The sequence below is a fragment of the Cebus imitator genome, unplaced genomic scaffold (assembly GCF_001604975.1).
Source record: "Cebus imitator isolate Cc_AM_T3 unplaced genomic scaffold, Cebus_imitator-1.0 Scaffold374, whole genome shotgun sequence".
Classification (NCBI taxonomy): domain Eukaryota; kingdom Metazoa; phylum Chordata; class Mammalia; order Primates; family Cebidae; genus Cebus; species Cebus imitator.
The window spans coordinates 96,553-114,035 of NW_016107689.1; the positions used below are offsets into that span (position 1 = coordinate 96,553).

At 34.8% G+C, this 17,483-nt stretch overlaps 1 protein-coding gene across 3 annotated transcripts in view; it reads left to right on the forward strand.

The window, feature by feature from the left end:
• Positions 1-17,483, forward strand: part of CDH7 (cadherin 7) — a 130,364-nt gene that overhangs the window by 54,270 nt on the left and 58,611 nt on the right. For all 3 annotated transcript variants that reach the window (XM_017507362.2, XM_037730983.1, XM_037730982.1), the window contains exons 3-5: positions 5,586-5,880; positions 9,740-9,859; positions 17,273-17,440. In XM_017507362.2, the coding sequence (XP_017362851.1) occupies positions 5,586-5,880; positions 9,740-9,859; positions 17,273-17,440 (583 nt within the window). The remainder of the gene's footprint in view (positions 1-5,585; positions 5,881-9,739; positions 9,860-17,272; positions 17,441-17,483) is intronic.

Sequence of the window (17,483 nt, forward strand, 5' to 3'; positions counted from 1 at the left end):
GCCCAGCTAATTTTTGTATTTTTAGTAGAGATGGGGTTTCACCATGTTGTCCAGGATGGTCTCGATCTCCTGACCTTGTGATCCGCCCACCTCGGCCTCCCAAAGTGCTGGGATTATAGGCATGAGCCACCACGCCCAGCCTACCATCTTAAATTTAAAAGTAAGGTGAATAAAAATTTAATGAAGGCAATGGAGTGGCATCCAAGTACATGCAAGCAGGTTTCAACTCTAACACTCTGCGTGTGTGTGTTTGTGTGTGTGTGTCTGTGTATTTGTGAGAGAGAGAAAAAAAGGGAGAGAGAACTACTGTATAAAAGCTGTGGAAGCAGGAATAAGAAAGATGTCCGTTTCTGCCAGGGCTCTGTCTCCTGGGGAACACAAACATGTAAGTGTGAAGGTACAAAATCACACACTGTTACCATGAGCAACAAAGCAAGGTATCTGAATTCCATCTAGGCGGTTCAGAGGATCGGGGAGAACAAATCAGAGATAAAGGATGTTTGTTGTTTGTTTTATTTTTTTTCTTCAAAAAGCTATTGGAATTTAAAAGGACAGAAATTGAAATAAAACAAATAACTACTATTTTACAAAATGGATTATACATTTACCAAATTTAATACAACAGACTGTTTATTAAGAATGTAGAACATAGTGATAAAAAGAACTTAGTTCTTGAGTTGATAAATTAAAATTAGATATAAAAATAAACTAGATTTTCAATATAAAGCAGAATTAAATGAATTCTGTCATAGAAATTGAAACAAGAAGCTATGGGAAATAAATAGGACAGTTGTAAGACTTCAGGAAAAGGGAACTGGCATGGAGCTGCATTGGATGTCAGTGAGTGCGTGTGTTGGGAAGCATGGTAATGCTTGCTATGCTCAGATACTGAGAACTAGTCCAGCATGCTTGTAGCATAGAATACACATAATTGTGGTGGAGAAACGAGGTCAGTGAGATGGTATGGAGTCAGATTGGGACTCATGCCTAGAATTTTCGGTCAAATCCATAGATCATGGGAAGCAATTAAATATATTTGCCGAGCACGTTGAAAAGGCCAATGAAGAAGGATCAAGAATCAGCCAAGTAATTGTTTCATTCGCTTTGAAATAACTGCAAAAGAGTTGAATTCTCAGCAAAGATGTAAGTTCCATAGTCTCTAAAATGAGCATATACATAGCAACTGATGCTTCCTGGAATGATCAACCACAATTGGCTGGACCCCTGGGAAGCTACAGGCCACACCCAGGGGCTGATCCATCATGAAAGTTCTTCAGAGCTAACATTATTGTGCAAATATGTGATATTATCATCAGTATTATGTTTCAGTACTCATCAATAAAGATACTCTTGTGGACAAAATTGTATTTATTATTTATGTATTTATTTAGAGACAAAGTCTGGCTCTTGTCACCCAGGTTGGAGTGCAGCACCGAGATCTCAGCTCACCACAACCTCCACCTCCTGGGTTCAAGCTTCAAGTGATTCTCTTGCCTCAGCCTCCGGAGTAGCTGGGATTACAGGCACGCATCACCACACCCAGCTAATTTTTGTATTTTTAGTAGAGTTGGGATTTCACCATGTTGGTCAGGCTGGTCTTGAACTCCTGACCTCATGGTCTGCCCACCTTGGCCTCCTAAAGTGCTGTAATTACAGGTGTGAGCCACCGTGCCTGGCCACAAAACCATACCTAATGAGGGGCATGATATAATTTGTGTTTTAGAGGAAATAATTTGATTATGACAGCCTAAACAATGTGAGTTACTAACATTAAAAAGTAATTGAGGTGTTTTGTAATAGCCCAAATGAAAAGTTTGAAGGTTCTAAACTAGGATTGTAGTTCAGAAGGAATGTAAAGGGCTCCAGTATAATAGATACATGGCAGGGCGGGGGGGCGTGCTCTATCACTCAGGAGCTGATGGAGCTTTAATGGATTATTCAGAAATATATTTTAAAATGTGATTTGCATTGTGGTCTATATAGTTTATGAAAGTCTGATTGATATTTCTTACATATTAATACATGATGCTGACCTAAAAACACTGGATTTACCTAATTGTACCTCTGCCTCAGCTTATCTTTTGCCTTATCGTGAGCTAGGCTCAACTAAGGGTTCTATGCCACTCACTTTTTGTTCTCATTTGAAAAAAAAAATTTTAATGCAAATAATTACTTGGAAGTCAAAACAAATACTTTGAAAAGGATTTAGGAACCCAGGCAGTAAAGGTAAGTTTTGTCTGCTTATGAATAGAGATTTTTTTGGTTATTGTTTAGGCTAATTTCAGGATCACATTTACAGGGGTATTTGTGAGGACAATAGACTTCGGCGATTCCTATTCTGCCCCCAAATAGAGCACAAATACTTCTCTTTGGTTGTGTTTTTATTTTGTTTATGTACTTATTTACCATTTTATAGGATGATAGTTATTTGCTTTTGTCTTGGTCAAAGTTTTCACAGGGGAGAGCAACATTTTTCAGTTTGGGTTGTAATAGTTATTCACAAAGGTATCCGTGTGTGTGTGTGTGTGTGTGTGTGTGTGTGTGTGTCCGTGAGTGTGCCCGTGCCTACGTAGACACTTGTCAACTTAAGAACATGATTTGCTATTTCTATACTTGGCAACATTTCTCTTCTTTGCTGAGCATTTGTTTTTATCAAGGAAAGAGGAGTTTTTTTGCTAAGAGTGTGGATTTCACTCCACCTGTTAGGATTAGTATAATGCACAAAGTCTCACAGATTAAATGTCTGAATGCCTCAGATAATTGTGTCCCCATCTTAACAATTCAAAGTTGGTCACTTTTAACCACAGATGCTTATAGTAACCTTGCAAGGACACGGAGTTTAGACTCCAAGCAATTTTCTGCTTGCGAATTTTGGCATTGGTTACAAGCCTAGTGATAGTCCCAGCTGGGAGAAAATTGTCAGCGATGGGAAGAATAATAAAGTTGAAGACTCCTGAAACAGGATGTGTGTGGTGTGTGTGTTGAGGGGACGGGGCACAGGTAGGTAGTAGAAGAGAAAGAATTTGACTGTTGAATGATTGGAGAAGCAAACGGTATGAAGCTTTTACTTTTAAGTTTTGATGCTGTTAGTAATGGAGAACAACTGACAAGCCAGTAATGTTTAATAAAACGCAGCATCAGAGCTCAGGTCGAAGTTCACAGTCAGGGCTTACTGTGTGATTTTTATTGTAAATGAATTTATTTTCTTTCTCATACTTGGAATACCACAGGAACATTGTATCACCATACCACGAAAACAGCGATCAGTTGGCAGGAATTAGGTAAATGAATCATAAGGGCTTGTTCTATAAGTGAAAGACCTTAATGTAATTTCAGTGTAGAAAAGCTTTCATTAAAGACATGACCCATGTATAACTGATATTTCTTGTGCTCTTCTGGATGTTCTAACGTTTCCTGCCACTGTCAGCAGTAATACGTAGATAAGTTGCCACCAGGTGCCATTCCAGAGGAGCAGAGGAAGGTAATGGAGCATTAGGAGAGCTGCATTGAACTTTTAGGCGGTCCAGGGACTGGAAGCTTAAAACCAACTTATTTTCATCCATCATCTGCATTGGTCTTGGGAGTCAAGTGTTTTGCTATGTATTGTTGAGTGTGGTGGAGTTTATTGTTATGTAATGGCAAGAAGGGACCCTTCTTATAAATCATAAAATGCACAGATGGAAACCATCTCAAAGCACTGAGGATCTGGAAGATTTGGGGGATGATCAGGTGGGGTTGGTTGCATATTCCTTCCTTTCCTTAAGTTCTCCTTTGCATCAGCACTTGAAGACCCTAGCACACAGCGCAGCAGTTCTGTCCTGGAGGGTGGATCTCATTAGAGGGACTGGGAATGTGGACTTTAGGCTGCCAGTTCTCATAATCCTGGCTCTGCCAGAGAGTTGGCTGGGCCACTTCAGGCAAGGTTCTTAGCCTTTCTCTACCTCAATTTCCTCATTTGTTAATGGGATTAAGGGCAGATGTGAATATTGAATGACTTACTACCTAAAGAATGTTTTACCCGTGTAACAAACCTTCAAATCTTCACAGGTACCTCTGAACCTAAAATAAAGTTTTGTTTGTTTTTAAAAGAATGTTAAGCATAGTGACTGACATCTAGGAAGTTCTTAATAATTCAAACTATAATAATTCTCACATTTCACCCTTTGTATTATAAATTAGGGGGAGATACACATATAATAGTAACCCTAAAAATGACTTAAGAAAGCTAAATAATTCACAATAGCTCAACAACACACCTTTTCCATACACTGAATAAACATGCGGAGTAGAATCCACTAGATAATTCCACACTGAAAAAAAAATTAAATTATAACTTGTGCCAGAGATTTTTTTTTGTATTACTTAGGCCTGACTAAAAACTACAGAAACCAAAAATTAAATGAGGTATTCAAGTACTTGGAAGCAGAGGATAAACACAGCTGTTAAACAGTGCAGTGGAAGAGTCACTTACAGAAATTCCAGGTGTAAAAAGCTATGTCCGCAACAGCTACCAGGGAAGGATGAAAATGCACCATGCCTATACTTTCCTCGGTGTTTTTTTTCCCCATATTTTATATATTTTTAGCACCTTGTCTTTTAAAAATGCAAATATAGTTCTATAGGGCAGTGAAAAACTTTACTGTTTGGTAAATTGGGTTTTTACATTCATATTAACCAAAGTCCAGAATGATGGCACTTATAGAGGGTGAAAGATTGTTGAAATGACAGATTGAGTAGTGTGTTTCTCAGGTTATGAAGTTCAGGGAAATGTGTAATTACGTCTGAGTTTCCTGAGGTTCCTCTGTTCAACATAATGTTCTGACATACAGCAGGGACAGTTCCAGATAGGAAATGCAAATCGGGATTTGCTGCCCCTGCTGCTGATGCTGTGCTTAATCATGCAAATCTAATGCAGTTCTTGGTATTTCAAGAAAGGTTTTACTTGAAGTCCCATGCACATATTGATTTAAAATTCCTACTTTAGAGAGCAGTGTCATTTTTTTCAGCTTCAAATTTTAAAATATAGGATGGGATTTGGAGACAGACTTAGAGACTGGACATCCAGCCAGACTCGTTAATCACAGAAAGGAGCGGGAGTGGGGACAGGGCAGGGAGGAGGAAGAAAAAGGCACCCTAAAAGAATGTGGGGGTGTCTAAGAATATTAAACGACATATTAGAACTAGATTTACAAGTGTTCTATAGAAAGTTTCTTTGCTTGAAGTAGATCAAATCAACCAATTATACACGTTTACTGAGTGCCTGCTATGTTCAAAGAAGATGGCTAACACTGGCAAGAACAGATCAAATCAAAAGTAGCACTACAACCAGCTCCCAACTTTGGGAATGATATAAAATACCTTTGGAAATGAGACTGTTTACAGGAAGAAATGAAATTGTCTTGCTCACAAGTACCAGCTGACACATTCTAATAGCCTTTCTGCTGTGCACAATAAGCGTTCAGCTTATCTTTCCAAGAACAATAACATTTCATGTACTGCTGCCTGATGTAAGAATTATTTTTACATATCTCCATATCGCTGACTCTCTTGTAAGTTAATCTCATCTCACATGAATTTTTCACCAGCTCCACTCTGATGTTGATAAAGGAGATGGTTCCATCAAATACATCTTGTCAGGCGAAGGGGCAAGTTCCATTTTCATTATTGATGAGAACACTGGGGATATTCATGCCACCAAGAGACTGGATCGTGAGGAGCAGGCCTACTACACGCTCCGAGCTCAAGCACTTGACAGGCTCACCAACAAGCCCGTGGAGCCCGAGTCTGAGTTTGTCATCAAAATTCAGGATATCAACGACAATGAACCCAAGTTTTTGGATGGCCCATACACGGCAGGAGTTCCTGAAATGTCTCCTGTGGGTAAGTAAAGAGCACTCTGCTTTTGTAGCTTGTGGCTGATTTGGGGAGGTTTGTATTTAAAATTAAATCATCATTAAATACTGGAAAAAAAAACAAACAAACACTAGTATGTGTGTAGTAACTGTCCATTAGGGTGAGGAGAACATTTGAGCCATGTTGGTAGCCAATATCCATCAACTTAACATTATTTATTTGTATGGAAAATTAGGAAATTGTTTTTATTTATACAGCTATTTCAGTGTTTTCAGGAAATTACTTTAATCTTACATTTTTTTCAACTTGATATTCATTTATTTTTAAATGATTACAGTGATGCCTCAGAAGTTAACAAACAGAATTCTTCCAGACACAGGCCAGTGATGATCTTTTACTTTTCTTTCCATTATATTGAGATATTGATTCATTATCCTAAACAATCTCTGGGACCAATGTATCAATAAGGCCGTTGTTGGCTAGCCAGGCTAATATGTGGACTGGCTGGTCTATTTAATTGTAATGAGTATCCTTGGACCCACAAATGGTCATCCACATACCACCACTGATTTTTTTTTTTAATTTTAAGATTAGGGATACATGTGTAGGATGCTCACGTTAGATAGGTAAACCTGTACCGTGGTGGTTTGCTGCACACATTATCTCATCACCTATTAAGCCCAGCATCCCTAAGCTGTTTTCCTGATGTTCTCCCTCCTCCCCTAACCCTCCGACAGGCCCCAATGTGTGTTGTTCCCTGCCATGTGTCCATGGTACCACGTGTTTTCAAAAATTTCTCCAAACACTTAAATGCGTGAAACTTTGTAGTGAATTTATAGCAATGGTAAGGAGATACCATTTGGAGATATATATTTAAAAAATGAAGGCTTTTTTATTTAAAGGCCTTTGGTCATTGCACGATTACTAGAAAGATGGCAAGTAAAGAAGTCTAGTGTGTATTTTATTTATATCTAATAATAGAAATTCTTTTTTAAAAATTTCATTTATCCAGATAATTTTGGAATAGTTTACGGCCAGTATGTAATTTAAGCTTAGGCAATCTTAACAAAAATAAAAGTAAAAAAATATGAAACTGGATGAGAGATGGATTGATTTATATATTTATTTCCTGCTTTTTTAAATATTGAAATAGGAAATTTATATAAAATAATAATGGAAGTTATATTTTTACACATGGGGATTTTAACCAATATGATTTATTTAAAAACAAGGTCATTTCATTCATCCAGTCATGCAGTCAGCATTACCAAGACACTGACGATTGGGGTTGCAAGATGTGTATCATGTGTGCTCGTTAGGGGAATCACAGTTCAGTGGCCCTAAATTTCTGTTCCTATAAGAAGAGAGAGGGGAAATTATTTGGGCCATTACCATAGCTCTAGCCTGTAGAGGAACAGCAAATGATGAGACAGGAATCAGTCCTTGTGGACAGGAGGAATTTGAACTACAGTGGCACTATCTTACTATAGTTAGCACATATGTAAGCATTGCTAGCATTTCTGTGACCACATAGACGTATTCACACTTTCTCACTACTGTCCACACCTTCCAAGTGCTTCCTGCTGCTCTTTGCTTACCAACAAGAGCAGCAGGCACGGTAACTGTTAGAAGGTTTTGGAGGATTTTGAAAAAAGAAAGGGCCTATTTTCCTCCCGAAATTAGTAATGTTTAGTAAAACAGGAATTTTTGAGACCTGTTTGAGCAATTCAATTCAACTTCGTACTCCAATTCTCATGGACATTTTGGTGGTTTTTCATTGGCTTGCTAAGGTTTTCCTTTCCTACATAGAATATAGCTATGCAAATTGGGTACATGTGAACTTTTGTTTTAGAAGCTAATAGTACACTGTCATTTTGATTTTGATAGTACTCTGACATCAAATGGCATAACCATTATGCACACTTAAATAATGTATGTTGTAAATAAAATAACATGTTATTTACATGTACACAGTAGTCATGCCATTTCATATCACAGTACTTAAATAATTTATATTTAAGTTATTTACTTAGCTGATTCAAATGGGATTGGAACTTTTTTAGAAAATTATTTTCAGATGTCTTCAGGGTGTACTTGACACCTATTCAGGCCACTAAGTTAATACAAAAATCGGAACATAGAACATGGAATATCTATACTACATAACACATATTGTATGAACTTACAGTTTATCAACACTATATTTAAAGTGCTTAAGCCTAACCAAGTATAATAGCCATCAAATAGTATGAAATATACCATGCAAGCTATCGGTGTTTAATATTCAGGGATCTTTTTTTAAATTTTTAATCGGATGTTAACTAATGATAAAATTTTAAAAACACTAGTAAACCTTTAGGATACTTTATTTATTGCCAGAAGAACATAGACAGGCATGGAAAGTTTAAATTTATTTGTGAATATGTGTGTGTATTTAGTGTGTGTGTCTATATATGTTAAATGAGATAAAAACTTTTCAGAAAAAAACCTGTTTTATTGTCCACAGCCAAACTTACTGAAGTTTAGTTTTTATTACTTGCTTTAAAATTGTTTACTTTCTTTTAAAATGAAGTAGCAAAATCATACTTAGTCATAGTACCAAAATAAACATTGGAAAGGTGATGCATATAGAAGAGAGACCATAATGTAATTTATTATAACATTAAAAATATTCAAACTTTAATTCTTAAAAAGATTTTAAAATATGCGTTATTTACCATCTTGGCCATATCAGATATCCACAGAGCACAATCATCTAAGTCCATAAAATTAAAAACTTCAGGATTTTAAGAATAGTGTTGTACACTTAACTTTTATAATTTCTACATAATTTTAAAGAAAATGAAATTGGCAAGCAAATATATATAGAAAATAAAGTAGATTTATAGCAAAATGTACATTACTGGCTTAAGAGATTTAGAAAGAGATATTTACATAGAAATAAATCTAAAAAATATGTTTGCTTTAAAATGTCATATTCAGGAAATTATTTGAAACAAGCTAGGACCTTAAAGAATACATAAAGAAAGGGACTTGTTCCGTATTTAAAATGTAAGATAATTACTAAATAATAGTATAGAATTCCATATGTAAAGTAGGCAAACATGAGTCTCTAATATTTTAAAAATTACATTCCAAACGGGAAAAAATAACAGATTGGGAGAAATGCTTTCTATATTTAATGTGTGAATATATAGTAAATGAAGAAAGAATTCAACATTTCATCATATGTAATAAAGAAAAAAATATTGATACACTTTTTAAAGTTGCCATGGTTTTTCTCTTTTGGAAGGGGTTTGGTATAAATTTTCATTTTCTGTCTTGTTTTTAAATCAAATGCTGGAAACAATAAAACAATTCCCAAGGAGATAGGGTAGCCACATTTGATCCAGTGAGGTGGATCAAATCTTCTTTGTCATTTAATGACATTTTGGTGTCTGTCTGGGTCTTCCTAACTATGACAGTTGGATACCCGCAGTAGTTGGAGTGTCCAAGATGCTATTGTCATGCTGCTTTCCGGACAGTGATTGAGTCTGCTAGAAGCTGTGCTTGATGAAAATGTATTACCTGAGCCCCATGGATGAGATGCCTAAAATTTCAGTCCCATCTGATTCGGAGTATATCCCAGCCTAAGGAGTATCATTGATAGTATTTTTTGCCAGAATGTTTCTTATCCCTTAAATATTTCAAAGGTTTTGTTAATATTTATCATCTCTTTAGGGTTGGTTTATTAAAAAAAATACTGTATCAATTTTTATGTGCCTTGAAAAAAGATAAATGAAAACTTTCAAATAAGTTTAATGTGGAATCAGTAACATTTTTTGAGTTATTTTGTTTTGTGGCATTTGGAAGTTTTTAATTCAGTGGTTTTGGGATTGGCATCTAGGGACCTCAGTTGTACAAGTGACAGCGACAGATGCTGATGATCCTACGTATGGCAACAGTGCCAGAGTGGTCTACAGTATTCTGCAGGGACAGCCATACTTCTCAGTGGAGCCAAAGACAGGTAAAAATTGACATATGACATTCTTGTAAACCATAATTTATACATTGCTTAGAATTAATATTAGTTATTATTCGTAAATATAGTTGGCACTAGCATACTATTTTATTATGCTTTTTAAAAATAAGTTTGAAAGAATGCTATATATTCAAAAGTATTTCAGCTTCTATCTCCTGAATGCTTAGGAAAATTTTGATTATTTATCTCAGAGTTTTACTTGTATTTTTTTTTAAATTCACATGGGAAATTACACATGGTAAGTTTTATATCTCAAGCAGAAACCTCTCTGCCATGTAGTATAATAGTAGTAGTTTCAGTTTATTCTTCCAGACGTTACTTTTCTCAGGGAAATTAGTTTAAACATAACAATTAGGGTGATGATCTGCTACATCAAAAAGGGAATAAATTAAATGTGTGTGTGTATATATATACACACACACACACACACACACACACACACACACACACACACATACATATATATTTTTTTAATTTGGGGGAACAGTTTTTGCTGAGTCGAAAAGTGGTATGGATAGAATATGTAGTTGGTTTGTTCTGTTTTGTTTCTAAGCTGAAACAGTTTACATTAAGGCTATAACATGGAACATTGTTACCTTGGATATTAATTGATATTTTAGTACACTCAGTTTTTCTGGTCCTATGTGTGTAGGGAAGGGTGGGTGTATGTGCATATTATTGAATGTGTGTCACTGATGTTTTTAAACACTGTGAAAATCCAAGTTTTTTCTTTAAAAAATATTTTTGCCATTATCAAGGAGCTAAAATTCAAATATATAAATTTATGGTTATGAATATTAATCAGTACCTATAATCCTAAATGAATATTTTAATGCCATTGATTCTGTTTTCCATATTTACAAAAAGGGCAGTATTAACTTATTCTAAAATCCCTGCAGGGATAAATATTTTCAATGCCTTTTTCTGAATGACCATTGTAATGTGCATGAACAGAGAAGTAAATTTAATCTTAGCTCATTTGTTAGAGCTTTCATAGAGATGGAATGCATATTTTATACCAGTGTAGTGATAGGGCTTGGAAACTACATGCAAAGTCTAATAGGGAAGAAACAGTCATGATTAAGCAGTATTAAAGGAGAATTAAATGAAAGTATTTGATGTGTGATATGAATCCTGTTAATGTGGAAAGTGTGCTTCTGTTTGACTGAATGATAGATCTGAGAAACCTAAATTCACACACCCACTTCTTCCCTTATATGCCTACTCTTGGCAATCTGAAAAGACATTGACAAGTTTCTGACAATTTTCTCACAATCATACACTCCTGCCTTATATAACCTGTCCAAAAATAGCATGTATTAAGTCCAACGATTAAATACTTTTCTGCTACTAATGATTGGCTTGTGATTTTGGCTTTGCTGCAAAATAACAGGATTTTCATATAACCCTATGTAGATAAAGCCTTACCGGTTGATCAACTAGACAATAGTATATGTCATAGGATTAAATTATTAACATTTCAAAACTGATTTTAATTTCAGAGTTGAAAAGATTGTGTGTTACAAGAAAATAAGAAAGTTTAGTTTCTTTTTTAATGCTATAATTATGGTAATCACCAGAACTTCTTTTTCCATGGTCATTAGTTCAGAGATACTCTGTACATCTTTGCCCTCTGCTAATTTATAATATTTAGGGTACATTTTTTTTTGGGAGAAAAAATAAATTACATTTTATTTTCTGACCAAAATGGAAAGTTTTCAGACCTGAAGGTTATGGAGAGTTGTAAATTAAGGTTTCGTGAGTCCTGTTAGTCTTCCTTTCCTGATGTCTGTCTGATTCATTTATATGTGAGAAATAACATTATTTCCACTTCAAATCTAAGGATTTTTGGGGAATAAAGTAAAATGTTGACAGGAAAAATGTTGAAATTATGCTAAAAAAATTGGATATTTTTGTAAACATAGGCATAGGTCATCACTGTTAGATGCATTACTATAAATTTCTTCTTCTCAATTTCTAAGAAAATAACATGACTAAAACCTCAGAGCAAAATTCTCATCTATAGCACTATTTGCAGCCCAAATGACCAGAGTGTAACTATATTTTCTGTGTTAATTTCTCCTTCCCCCAAGCTAGAATGTGAGTAATTGCAAAATCCAGTGTTAACAGTTGACTTTAACATACAAGGTAGCATGGCACCAGAAACAAGATAAAACAACATTCCCTTGGAACTTCTCATCACCTATCTTCATAAGGTCCATAAACTTACCAGGAGATTATAGACATTACATTTATTCCATCAAATGTACTCAGGATTATTCTAAGGTGTATTTATTTATTTTTCAACCCACAAGCAAATAGATACCTTTTTTGGGTCTATTTGATTCATGGCAGGACTGGCTACCTAATTCACAGCTTAAGATGAACATGCAGGCCCTTTGTTCTTAAATGATTAAGGATTTAAAGACATCATCAGCAGAGCTTTTAACTAAGTACGGGGTCAGTATGACTGCACAGGTCACCTGGCCATGAAGCAAGCCTTGGAAAATGGATTGAATGTTAAGCATCATTTGTCATTTAGGAGTTCTCTTTTAGACATAAGAAGTATGGCTACATGGTGGCGGCATTGTGTTACATGCATACCTATTACATTATAATTTTTTGCGGGTGGTATTGTCTTAACATACGACCCTTCCAACTACAGCCTTTGCACATGTCCGGTTCTCGTGCTATGCAAGGGTGCTGCCTCTTGAAGGCTTGCTGAGGACATCCCCCACAAATTTCAAGAAGAGTCCCTTCCTCAATGACTCTTCATTTGCTGCCAACGCCGGAATTCTTTGATATTCCAGTAGCTTCCAACTTCAATATTTCACTGTTGTTGGCTCTTCTCCCTCTTTTTATAGTTCTCTTATATCTATACTACAGATACACAAGCAAAATAATGCAGAGCTTAGGGACAAAATTGAGAAAGAAATTGAAACTCATTAGCAGATTTTTATCTTATGTGTAAAAGAAAATGGGCATTCAAAAACTTTTGTGATTTTAGTTTTATAAATATTTTCCCCCCAAGAGTTTTCTCATATTAATTAGTAACATAGCTTTTGTGTAGCCAGGGCTGTACATTTCCCTCATATTTGATTTACTGCTGATAAATATCAGTAATAAGAGTACCATACTTGATTTTATTGCCTATTATATGAAATTCATTTATAATTTATATTCTAGTATTTAAACTATTATTATCAAATGATATTTTTAAAAACAGAAAGTAAGCCTGAAATATTGTGCCTATTTCAGTTTCTAAGTTCCTTTGAAATTCAACTTTCAAGCATCATTAGTATTTTTTTGAGTTGAAACTGCTTTGTTCAGGATCTATTTCCTCATGCCTCACTGTCTACATTTGCATCAAAGAGTGTTTCTTGACCCCAATCTGTATTCATCTCTGTAGTTCTACATATATGTAACATAAGACTTCACAATGTATTGCACTCATAATATTTAAAAAATCTAAACTGGTATATTTATTTTCACAGTGCAATTCAAGTCTCAAAGATACAGACACCTAAGAATGTCTGTACATCCCATTTTCCATTCTATTTCTAATTTACTTTTAATGAACTTTGTATATTATAGGTTTTGAGTTTTTTCCTTTTTAATTTCAATATTTATCAATATTTTACATTACAGAATGAGTTGGGTTTATTACAACTGGTGAATTACTCCAATGGGAGCTCTCCCCAGGAAAGAAGGTGGCAGTTAGGACTCAGAATAAATTTACAAAAGTGATCATTGTTATCCAGTCAGAATGTGCATGGGGGAGTACTCTCACCTATAACATAATAGCTGATCACATTGCATGAAAATATACAATTGTGTCTTCACTAGCAAAACATTATATTGGACATATTTTCCTGAATATGTACTATATTTCTAAACTCCACGTAACATAACACTCATTTATATAATGAAAAACAGAATAAGGGAATCTTGGTAATAAGCATCACTGAGATATTTTAAATACTCAGAATACATATTGATAGAAACTGAATACATGAATACATATTCAGTTCATTACAGTCATATCTATTATTCGCATTCACTGAGAAATAATCACACAAAAATAATTATCTCCAAAGGAGTTACCAACAGGACTAACATGATATCCAATTTTAGTTCTGTTAAAAGTAAAGCAAACAGCCAAACTACATGTATTTTAAATGACTTTATGCTGGTGCATGATTCTCCTGCTCATGTCTCAATGGTGCTCCCTTCACTGGCTGCTCCATTTTGGTGATGGCCATACCAAATGGCTTTAGTTGATTCCTGGTCCTTATGAGATAGGAGACCAGCAGGACTTATTTTCTGGTCAAAACCCTGCTAACCAAAACAGGATCTATTCCAGACAGGATAAAGTAGAGAAAGTGGCAGAAACCAGCAGATGTTGACAAAAGCGATCCCTAGCTGCCCTCATTGGCATAAGACACCCCCATCAGTGTCATGACAGTTAATTATTGCCATGGCAATAGCCCAGAAGTTACCACTCCTTTCCATTGCAATGACCCAGAAGTTACTGCCCCCTTTCCTAGAAATTTCAAAATAATCTTCCCCTCAATTTTCGTTGACCCACCCCTTAATTGACATGTAATTGAAATTGAGTTTACATAAGTAAAAATACATTTGCCAAGAAACCATAGATTGCAGAGTCTGGGCATACTGCCTGTTAGTTAGCACTGCTCCACAAAGAGTAGTCCCAGTTAATACAACTTGTTATTCAAAACCACAGGATTGCCCTTGAATTCCTTCGTGGGCAAAGCAAAGAACCTCTTGGGCTAAGCCCCAACTAGGGGCCTTGTTTTTTGGTATCACTTACCTCTTGATATATATTAAGTAAATACAAGCTGTAAGGAAACCAATACCTTTAATGTCTAATTGTATGGTTTTAGAATTCTTAGAGTAGCTATAGACAATAAAGGCTGTAATGGAGAGAGGGGAGCATAAAGGGCTTGGGGAGTTGGAAGTGCTGATGACCCAGGTCCTGGTTAGAGAAGTAACCTTGTTACTTCCTCAGTTAACAAGATTCCTGAGAAAGGTGGTTCTGCAATATTGAGATTCCCCTTGGAATGGTAGTCCAGTCAAAGTGATATCCAAAAATGTTGATTTAGTTTTAGTGAGGAAAATCCTAAAGGATTGAGCCCTCACAGTGTGAATGTCCCCAGCCCCTGTTATTAATATTTGGGTTCATATGGTTGCCTAGATTCTTGAGGGTAATTTAAAGATTGAATATGCAGAACCTATGCTCCATTGCTTCCTTAAAGTGTGATAGATTTCAGAAATGGCTCTTGTCTGTTATGTGGAGTACATATACCAAATTTTTAAGGAGATTCCATAGTAGCAGAATATGCTTTAAAAAAATCATTTGAGGCTGATAGGATATTAGATCATCAGAATTTTTTTCCTATACTTAAAGCAGTTTTTGAACAATAGCAATATGTTTATGTTTTACATGCACAGTGCTTTCTGTGAACATGGATACTAAATAAATGAAAAGTTCTGAGTTATGGTGTCAGATGTTATAGACATGGAAAAATTCTGATTCACAAACCCTAAAATAGGAGCCAGTGTCTTTTCCAAAGAACCCATAGATAGAATTTTTTTTTTTGCTAAGCCTAAGTGACATAAAATTATTGAATATTAAAATTATGTAATATTGTTAGCATGCATGAAAATCTCACAGAGTTATATGTATCCAATTGGTCGAGACTAGACTTTACTAGTTCAGTCATATGGTATTAACAATTTTCTCTCTGCGTGTGTATTTATATACACAATTATGTAATACATGACAAAACACACTTGAAATCCAATGTATGAGAATGCTTTTCCAAATTTAGACAGTTTTTACTTAAAAGTAAAAGCTAGCAAATGCCATACAAGTAGAAATCTATTATTAGTGGGTGTTCTTATTTCAAATCAACTTTTCCCAATTATGTTATTCTTGTCAAAAATATGTTCAATAGTTGAGGCATTTGGAAATTACCTTTCCTACCTGCATTGATTTGCAAACTTTGTGATGATTTCTGCCTTGGAAATGTGTTATTTATAGGCTCACTTATAAAGAGACAATTAGATGTGTGAAAAATAAGTGAGAAACTTTGACTACCAGTACTTCTATCTTTATGACGCTGTGTTTCCTTTCAAAAATAATTCCACTAAGCAAACCTATGACAGCATGAGTTTACAGTGTTTCCTTTGTTGATTAGTTAAGCGGTTATAGACTTCTCTCCATCACAATAAATGAGCAAAGATAACACACATATTGATATTAGAAGGAAAAATGAGAGATGAATAGAATTTTTTAAAAAATAAAAATAAGTGGGACTTAACTAAAAATAACTCAATAATTTTCCATGAAAATGAAATACATTTTGGTCATATTCAAAATAAGCAACGCTCAATTTTTAAAAAATGAGTTATAGAAATAATGATGAATAATAGCAAATAATAACAAACAGAAAAACCAGAAAGGAAAAGATGGAGATATTTATGTTACAGAACTCTCAGACCAAGTTTGTTTATGTTTGATGACAGTATAAGGGAAGTCAATATTTGCTTTGTTTTAAACTAGAGTTAATAGAAGTTTAGAAAAACAAAGATGAAAAATCTATAAAATCATTTTGGCTCTAAGAAGAATATCTGTATATTGGATGCTTATCACCTGGACCTAATTTGTATGTGATTTTTTTTCATTTTTATTATAATATTTCAAAGATCAATTTTAAAGTTTGTAGACAGACGTAAGGATTCATTGAAAGTGTTACTTAAAGTCAGCCTGGATTGCTGTGACAATAACATCCAACTGCAGTAAATGAATAAGTTAAAAAAAAAATAAGCAACCTGGACTACTCAAATAAGTGTAATTTATATGCTTAAAATATGGATCTGTTGCTGATATATGTGTGTGTTTGTGTTTGTGAGCTCATGTGCTCAGATTTAAACAAAAATATTGTTGCTAAAGATAGTGGAAATATTATTTAACTTGAAAACTGATAATAGGTGGTTATACATTTTTATAAGTTGTTGAGATGGAAGAAAAAGGCAAGTTCGTTGCTTTGCACTTGCACAGGTGGCTGTTCATTATTCTAGGTAAAAGGCCATTTTATTTATTTGTAAATTGTTGTTTCATTGACCACTTTTCCATGAAACCTAATGATAATCCTTTTTATCCAGTATTGAGAAAATCAAGTTAATAATGTTTTCTCTGTTTTGTTACTGTAAAACTATCGTATTTATTTGATCTTTAATACACAAAAAAATTTAAAGTAAACAAAACTACAGAAAGCAACAACTCAAGAACGACTTGCTACTTGTATCAGTATTCTTTGTTAGTGTAAATGCAGCGATTCATGATACGTTTTACTGGGGTTTGAAATTTTACAGGAGTCATCAAGACTGCCCTTCCAAACATGGATAGAGAGGCTAAAGACCAGTATTTGCTTGTTATTCAGGCAAAAGATATGGTTGGTCAAAATGGAGGACTGTCAGGAACTACATCAGTCACTGTGACCCTAACTGATGTCAACGATAATCCACCTCGCTTTCCTCGAAGTAAGTTGTTTTCTTAAGGGATACAAGTGCAATAACTTTCTCT